Source organism: Spermophilus citellus (genome assembly GCF_964194105.1).
Source record: "Spermophilus citellus genome assembly, chromosome: 9".
In the NCBI taxonomy this organism is placed as follows: domain Eukaryota; kingdom Metazoa; phylum Chordata; class Mammalia; order Rodentia; family Sciuridae; genus Spermophilus; species Spermophilus citellus.
In genome coordinates, this window is record NC_138191.1 from 47,505,840 (window position 1) to 47,515,215 (window position 9,376).

Here is a 9,376-nt window from a genome sequence, read left to right on the forward strand (position 1 = left end):
ATTTGATCAAGTACTTTACACTAACATGGATAATCTGAATATGATTAAATAGCATAACATGAACATTTGATCTATCAGTTTAGCAAAATTTGACAAACAGAATATTTAAGGATTGGGATAACTTGCAACAAAAATCTTTCTTTCATTGATCCACAATTATCTAGTAGAACTGTTCATATTTTGCTTAATAAGGATACTGTCTTTTGCCTAGAGCTTGGAAAAACCTATACATATCTATTTTTCTGAGAAGGAAAAGTTCAGCTATGCTTAGATAGTTGATTAAAGTCATAATTACTTAACTAACAAGGGGATAGATATTTATGATTAATAAATCTTCCCATCGATACTGAAATACTTTACCTCCCTTTACTTCTAAGAAAATATTGTTTTGTACTATCATCAAACAATGAATTTTATAAATTAGATCTAAATAACACAGTGAAGATGGGAAAGTCTAAATTAATTCATATATAGCCACTATAAAGGAAAAATATCATAAAATCTTACTTTCTTAAGCATAGCCAATTAAAACTAAAACACAGCTAGTAGTTAAGGATTCTATGCAAATTGATAATTCAGGGTCTTCCAATTTGTGTTTATTTAAATGAAAAATACACGTTTAGATCTGTGATTTATAAAGAGATTCTTACTTTTAACTGGCATTATATACACAAAGGATTTAAATAATTTGGCTTGAGCCTGTGCTAGAAAATTTTCCCTTCTATTCACAAATTAAAATATACTTGACCAATCAAAGAATTTCCACTGAAGTTTTTATGACATTTAAATGAGAATACAGAGAATACAGCTACTTTATACTTTAGATCTCAATGAATAAGATAATCATACAAAATTGAAAATTAAATGTAAAAGATAGCAGCATGTACTGAATTTGAAAGCACATATGATTTAGAACCAGAGAATTTTAAAAAGTATTATAAACTTTAAGAGTGGTAATCCCACTGTGGGCTGTAGTTTCCAATAATTTCTCTGTGATAATTAGCTTCATTACTTCTTAAGTGTGACATCAAAATATGATTAATTAATTAATTCTTGAATATTGCCAGGTGCTGTTTTTCATACACACATTCATAGATGAACAGAAAAAATAATGTTCTTGACCTATTTATTATCTAATGGTAGAGACAGAAAAACCAAAAATATTAGTAATAGCATATTATGGACAGTTATATGAAAAGTGGGTATTTATTTTTGTAGGGGATGAATCCATCTTGTATAAACTCAATATTAATATTGTGGATATGACATTTAAGCTGAAACTTTAATATAGACAGTCACACTAAGAATCAAAAGAATATTCCAGGAAGAAGATGCAGCACATTTGCAAAGCCTTGAAAAGAAGATTTTGATATTTTCATGAAATTAAAAGAAGGCGATTGTAGCTGAACAATAGTAAGCAAATTGAAAAATGATTTAAAGTGTTTTTGGAAGAAAGTAAAATGAATTCAAGAGAGCTGGTTAAGAAACTCTAGGACTACTCTGGACAAGAGGAGACGGAGGCCTCATTTAGAGATATGGCAGTAGAAATGACATATGGGTAAATTGGAGATAAATTGAACATAGTATCTACAGGATATTGATCCATTTATTAAACAAAGATATCTGAATAATTAAGCTATTAACATTATTTGAAAGACTACTTAATAAAAATGTTAATTCCATAAAGTGAAATAAAATTTTTTCCCATATAATTCAAACAATATATTCTTTAAAAACATTAAAATATCAAAGAACCATAGTTAGCTTGGTTGATAAAATCTTAGATATGATTTTTGTTCTCTTGTATATTTTTCCTAAGAATTTCAATTTGTTTCAGATGTGTATGTATTAGTAGTATAATTGTAAAAAGTGTGAATGTTTTTGTTACCTGATAAACAGTAGAAGCTATTAACTATTAGAGTACTTCCACTGTTTTCATATAGTAGAAGATAAACATTGAATGAAGTTGGAGTTTTGAGAGTTCCAGTACTAAGCTAAGCTACCAGAGCTTTTAAAATTATAAGTTCAAAACCGTTGTATTCACATAACTCAAATTCACATTTAAAATTAAGTTTAGAGCATGATGTGATAGGAAGAAAGCAAAGTAATTGTCACAGGTTTATCAATTTTGTCTCCTAATAATTCTTGTTAACAAAAACCATTCTGTCTGTTATTCAAAGAATATCTTTGTTACTCCTAATCTTTTCTATCTTTACTCACATAATGCCAAAATATTAATCATGATTATTCACATGACAAAATTTGTTTGACCACATTGCATTAATGGCATTAATAGCAGGTCACATTTAAATATATAATGCAGTTCTCCTTCTTAGGATCAACATTTACTACAAGAAGTTGTTGTATAAAATAATGTGAAGGTATGATTTCTGTGGCTAAATAGGTACTCCATTGTTACAGATGAATAAATTAGGTCAAAATGGATTATTACTCTCATATTTCTAAAACAAAGTACTATATAGTAGATTTGGGTTCAACTAGATCTGATTCCATTATACATGTAATTTATTACACATGGATTCACAGGATGTTATTATTTGAAGAGGTAACAGATTAATACCTAAAAGTGATCGGTATGACAAGAACAAAAAAAATATTTCAGATATTGTTCCTTTACAAAGAGTTGAGGCAAAAAAGGTAAGGTCACTCCAGCTAATCAAATATATACCCTAATTTGCCTAAAAGCATAAAAGTAACGAGATCTATGAATATTGACTTTCCTTATTTCTCTTTTTAATAAAATTAGATTCTCATGCATTTGATATTATTGTTAATGAACTTGTGTATGACCTTGTTTTTCCTACTTTCTAGGTGAATATTGGATTGATCCTAACCAAGGTTGCTCAGGAGATTCCTTCAAAGTTTATTGTAATTTCACATCTGGCGGTGAGACTTGCCTTTATCCAGACAAAAAATCCGAGGGAGTAAGTACGAATCTGTTTTGGTGGCGAATGTTGACAGTTCCTGCCATGTTTTTGCAATATTGAACTAAACAGGAAAATTATACTGTCATATTTTCATTTATCTGCTTTTCTTACAGGGTAATTAGAGCATTTCATTTGCATAAACATGAATAAGGCACCCAAGTGATGCATAGAGTTAACAAATACTTCTTTCCTTTATTTTTTGCCCAGATGTATTCTTTAGGCACCTGCTTGCTCTCTAAAATTCTATGGTTTTTCCATGACACATCACAGCTGAATCTCAAATTTTAGTACATATATATTATTCTTCTGCCCAATTATCACATGGTAACACTCACAGCTGTGTATTATACTCAAAATGCAAAATTTTATAAAGAATTTTTCTTTTACATAAAATAAGAGCATTCTGTACACTTACATGTTTTAGATGTTTAGTCCCTTCACACACACTCCATACTTTTCACCTAATAGTATCAATATACTTGAGTTACATCTTTAAAGCTACATGCAGATCATTAACAGAATCAGAGATTTTCATTAGTATAAGTGCATTTTCCAAACAATTTCTTTAGAAAATGGCACAGGCTCATAGAGGTAAAGGAACTCCATAAGACAAAGCAAATAAATTTATGTGTGATTGATCTTTTTAGGAGAATATTTAAGTTGGTAACATCAGAATGATATAGTAGGGTCAGGAGACAAAGCAACTTCCATCTTCCAACCCAACTTATCACATGGCAAGGCATAATACATCTCCTCCAGCCCCCAAAATAATCCCTGGCAAAGGAAAATGCTGCCCCTCACACTGATTATTCAGATTTCCTAAGATAAAGCCTTATAAACTCATAATTTATTGATCTTTACTTAATAATAAATGCAGATCTACAAGGGATTCTTTATATTCCCAGAAGAAATGATTAGTCTTACTTTCTACCAATGACTTTTCTGGGACATCTCATCCTTAGTTACTGGAGAAATGTTTTCAGAATGCTTCCTTTGATACACAGTGCTGTTCCTTTTCTTTTTGGGTTGATGCTGGCTGGCATCTGGAGGATTTCTTTTGTGAGAGATTACCTGAGAGTTCTAATGATGTCCCCTACATCTCTTAGTCTGCCTTTACCAAGTTATCTCTCCCCATTTATTTTTAAACCACTGAGGAGATCATGAAGAAAATGATTCAATATTTATTACATGCAATTCATAAGATCTATCTCAAATGTGGCTCTTTATCTCATTTTATGTGTATTTCAAAAGCTCTTTAGCTTCTTAATCTTACTAAAATTTACCCATGTAGACAAAAAAAAATTATCATTTATAATATTTACCTAACTTTTAATTTTCCTGTTCCTTTACAATAGGTAAGACTTTCATCATGGCCAAAGGAGAAACCAGGAAGTTGGTTTAGTGAATTTAAGAGAGGAAAATTGGTATGTTGTTACCTCAGCATGAAATGGTTTATTTCAACTTCCATAAGCCGAGCTCAAATTATATAGCCCATGTGTTCTCCAATTTGCTCCACCTAGTATCTCTTAGACCACTATGGTATCCTAAAGCAATTTAATTTGTTTTTGTATCAAAATAGATGGAAGTACTAAATTTCAAGTTCAAGACAAACTCATCATAAAATTAATTTTGCTAAAATTATCAGCAAAAGTATTTAATATCCATGTAATATCTTTGACTATCACTATTTCATTTCCTATTGCTTGATCCCTAGTTTATTCATTGGTTTTCATTTCATGAAGAACTTGTAGCATGTACAATTATTTTTTCTGGTTGTTACCTTTGGGAATATAGTGAACAAACCTACCTTTTATTTGTATTGTAAGCCAAATTTACATATTTCCATACAATTACCAGTTTCCCTTAAAAATTTTGTAAAGATATTTTAAGATTGTATGTTAGACTAAATTCATATTAAAAGCTATTTAAAATATGTGTTTAAATTACTTTAATTAGGAGTTAACCAAATTTAAGTGTTTCCCACTTATCCAAATAATTATTCAATCAATTAATATTTTTTTAAATGCTATTATTTTTCACTGATGAAAATTTGTACATTTATCATTACTATATAAACATACATATTAATGACTTATAATTTCCTAGTTTAGTATTCAGGTTAGATATTATGTATCCAAGCTACATTCTTATTTGTGTATGAGTGTAAAATATACACAAGTAGAACCCTGTGTGTTTGTTTTGTGAAGTTTTATTTTCCTTAGAGTTCATTGCCAAAGTAAATTTTTCCCCTAAACTCACGAGGCTCCTCAATATCTCTCTGTTAATCAGTAAGGAATAGACAAAGTTTTTATAAGAAGAAAAGTCAGATCAGTGCTTTTGTATTGCCTTCATGTATAAATCACAGTGAATTTGTAATTTTTTTTAATTTAGGTTTATACATTTCTATTATGCTAAGTGATCTCCATTATGCCCAACAAAAATTTTGTGAAGATGACATAAGACAAGTCTTAATAATTTACATTTAAAACTATTTTCCTGCTATAAATACAAAAGAAGTATTGACTCAACAATTATTAACTCCTATTGTCTCTGCCATTAAGCTGGGTGCTGGTGATAAAACAGTGAAAAAAAACATATATATAAAATCTGAGAATGGACTGAAACTCTGCTTTGAAAATTATAAGACCAAAACACCTTGGAAGACTATGGCCCCCCCCAAAAAAAGTACAGGAGCATGATCAAAGAACAAAAGCAGTTAACCTTTGCATCACACTGAGATTCCTTGGTTTTCATTGTTTCATTATTTTACAATTAAAAAACAAGATATGAAATATAGTGAAGTATTTCCTCAAAGCAGAATCATTTTTTTTTTCTGGCAGTGTTTACTGATTAGGAAACAATAGACATTGTGATTTTTGTCAAAGATAAGCAGTGGTTAGAGTAAGTGAGTTGGAGATAGAGACCTAAGTTCATAAAATCCTGTCTCTGGGTCTTGTAATCCTCAATTCACACTTTTTCTCAGTGGGTTACAAAAGGGCTGTTGATTCATCTACATCCTTCCAGCATCAAAGTTCACTATCAACAGTGATTTATTTTTTCATAGCATAAAAGAGAAAAAGAGTCTTTATGTGTCTTTTTATTCTTTTATTCCCAGCTTTCATATTTAGATGTTGAAGGCAATACCATTAACATGGTGCAAATGACATTCCTGAAACTTCTCACTGCCTCTGCTCGGCAAAATTTCACCTATAACTGTCATCAGTCAGCTGCCTGGTATGATGTGTCATCAGGAAGTTATGACAAAGCACTTCGGTTCCTGGGATCAAATGATGAGGAGATGTCCTATGATAACAACCCTTACATCAAAGCACTGCATGATGGCTGTGCGGTGAGTGAAATCTCTGCTTGTCTTGTTCACAGATGAGAGGCAGCCTCTAACAGCCTCACTTTAATTCTAAGCCAGATTTCTCTCAATTGCTGTCAGTTATTAATAAGATTTGATGCTTAACAATGACATATTAAGATACAGAGTTTTCAAAATGTTCACACACAGATATGCACACATGCAGACACTCTGAAATACACAAAGATACATTTTGAAGACATAACAGAAGGTAATCTTAGATAGGTGCTTTTTAATTGTCACTGTGTTAACAGCAACTTAGGAAACTACTATCATTTTTGTTATCTTTATCTTCTGGAATCAGTGTTCATGCACATGGGAATTCCATATAATAGCAATTTGCTTTGGCTAAGTGTTGATGACTGAAGAGATAGCACAATTGCAAAATAAGAGAGTCCATGCTTTCAACAGAATGAGTGGGGTACAAGTAGAACAAGAAAGAGAACACAAAGCAGGTTATAGATGCAGAAGTCCTGGAAAGAATTCTAAATAGTAGTATATTATTAATATTTATAAAAATTAACATATGGCAGTAGAAATGTTTCAACTTTTGTTATGATTTTATACTGTATTTGACAAGAGAATTTGACAATCTATATCTTAATTATAACTAAAATAATAAGGATGTATTACTTATATTTTGGGATCTAGTACCAGCATCAATTTTTATATTAAATTTTATTTATCAACTTAATTAGTTTTAAATGTGCAGTGTGTTGGATGATCATAGTTGAGTTACTACAATTAAATATTAAGCATTATTGTTAATATTCAAAATTTAAAACTGAATGTGATTCTCCACTCATAATAGCAAAAAGTTATCACATAATTATTGGCAAATTTGGGATTTATTCTCTTCTTTCTTATCTTCTAGCCTCCTATCAGAAGCTTAGGAAAATAACATGTGTTTTAGCAATATTAAATTATCATGTAATTTTTAATTTATGCTTAATTTTACAGTCCAGAAAAGGCTATGAAAAGACTGTAATTGAAATCAACACACCGAAAATCGATCAAGTACCTATCATTGATGTAATGATCAATGACTTTGGTGATCAGAATCAAAAATTTGGATTTGAAGTTGGTCCAGTTTGTTTTCTTGGCTAAGATTAAGATGGAGAACCTATGAAACCAACAGAAAATATACCTTGGTGCCAGCAATCCATTTCATGCCACATGCAAGTTTTGAATAAGGATGGTATAGAGTACAAATTGCTACATATACTTGTACCATTTAGGAAATACTGATGCCCTTGAGGGGGCAGAATCATGTGAAAAGAGCTTTGAAAATCATAAAGAAATAAGGTAGTGTGGCTGAGATGGAAACAGGGCTGATTCTTAATTCTCGACCCTCATCTCTCCTTTTCCTACTTGGATTTCTTTGGTGCTGTAGAAAAAAAAAAGACAGAAAAATATATATTCATAAAAAATATGGTGCTCCTTCCAGTCCATCAAGGATATGCTAAAACAATGTGTTTAATAAATTGTAATTATTTTATGTACAGTTCCATACTGTTATCTATATGTCCATTTCCAAAACTTGCACGTGTCTCAGAATCCCATCTGACTCTAATTTTATGACAATTGCGGAATTATGATGGCAATAAATATATGTATTACAAAAAATAAAGTTGCAATTTCTGATGTCTCTATTTCCCTTTCTTTGATTAATAATAAAATGCCTTTGTATATATTGATGTTGAAGAGTTCAATTATTTGATGTCGATGACAAATTTCTCAGAGGGCAAAACCTGGAAGACTTTTGGGAGCACACTCCAATCAACTCTCTACTGACAGTAACTTTAATGAATTTCAGCCAAAAATATCATGCATTTGGATGTTTTACTCAATGCTATACCTCAAACTATTTCTTCTCAGAATCCAGGATTTCACAGGATACTTGTATATATGGAAAACAAGCAAGTTTATATTTTTGAACAGGAAAATATGTATGAGAAATATTTTAACAAATTGATGCCTCCATCAAGCAAACAATCTTATGTACATTTTTTTCTCTATCTCATTGTTTCGGTGTGCTTCAAAAAAGCAGGTTTAAAGATGGAAACTAAGCAATTATTTATGAATTTGTGCAATGTTAGATTTTTAATCAGTCAACTTCTTGAATTTGATTCCAAGTTGCATATTATAAAAGTATCAAATATTATTTTACCTGCCCAACTGATACCATTTCTTAACTTTCAAGACATCATCCATCATTTGACCAACTTGATAGCTAAATAATACATTGGTGGACTGTTTTAAGCCATACTTACTCAAGACAATTGGAACATAATTTTCACTAAGGTATTTTCTTTCAGGTAGCTTGAAACAGCAATAAAATTTTAAAAATTACAAACTGAACTTTGTATCTATTTTTAAGTAATATATGTAAGAATTGAAAATAAATGTTTTATTATTTCTTATATGAAGTGTAAAATTAATTGATACCAGATTCCACTGGAACATTTTCAACTGGTAATTTATCATGAAAGAACATACCTGTAATATTGAAATTAAAACGTGAACATTTGTCATTCAGAATTTATTTTATTTTTGAAATTAAGTTTGTAAATGTCCTTTCAAGAAGGGAGTTTTGAATCGCATAAATAAACTCAAGTCTTGTCTACCTGGATTGGTCATTCTCTTTTTTAAATAGGTTCCAAATTATTCTGGTTTGTAGAGCAGGCTTTTCGTTCTCTTTCTTGACCATCCAGATTAGAATAATTTTGCACTTTTGAATAAGCGTATTAACCTTCAGAGACAAGTGATTTAAGTATTGTAAAATACTAAACACTACACAAAATACTTTAATACTACACTCAAGATAGATTGTACTTAAACTTTCAAACTTTTTTTCTTATAATTAAACATTTTACAAAGCCTCAAAAATGCCTTTTTATTCAGCATTATAAATTCCTCCCAAACATTTAATTTGAAATAGTCTCTAATTCATACATAAATTATTTATTTTTGTAGGAGGAGCCTATACACCAAACACTGAAAGCATAGCAACAATAGAATATTTTGCAGATTAACTTGTATCAGAGATGCATTCTTATTTGCC

At 30.4% G+C, this 9,376-nt stretch overlaps 1 protein-coding gene across 4 annotated transcripts in view; it reads left to right on the forward strand.

Moving 5' to 3' along the window:
- COL11A1 (collagen type XI alpha 1 chain) overlaps nt 1–8,927 on the forward strand; it is a 220,433-nt gene extending 211,506 nt beyond the window's left edge. For all 4 annotated transcript variants that reach the window (XM_081306562.1, XM_081306561.1, XM_081306564.1 and 1 more), the window contains 4 exons: nt 2,833–2,945; nt 4,304–4,372; nt 6,064–6,297; nt 7,273–8,927. In XM_081306562.1, the coding sequence (XP_081162688.1) occupies nt 2,833–2,945; nt 4,304–4,372; nt 6,064–6,297; nt 7,273–7,419 (563 nt within the window). In that variant the 3' untranslated portion in view covers nt 7,420–8,927. The remainder of the gene's footprint in view (nt 1–2,832; nt 2,946–4,303; nt 4,373–6,063; nt 6,298–7,272) is intronic.
- Nucleotides 8,928–9,376: the final 449 nt, after the last annotated feature.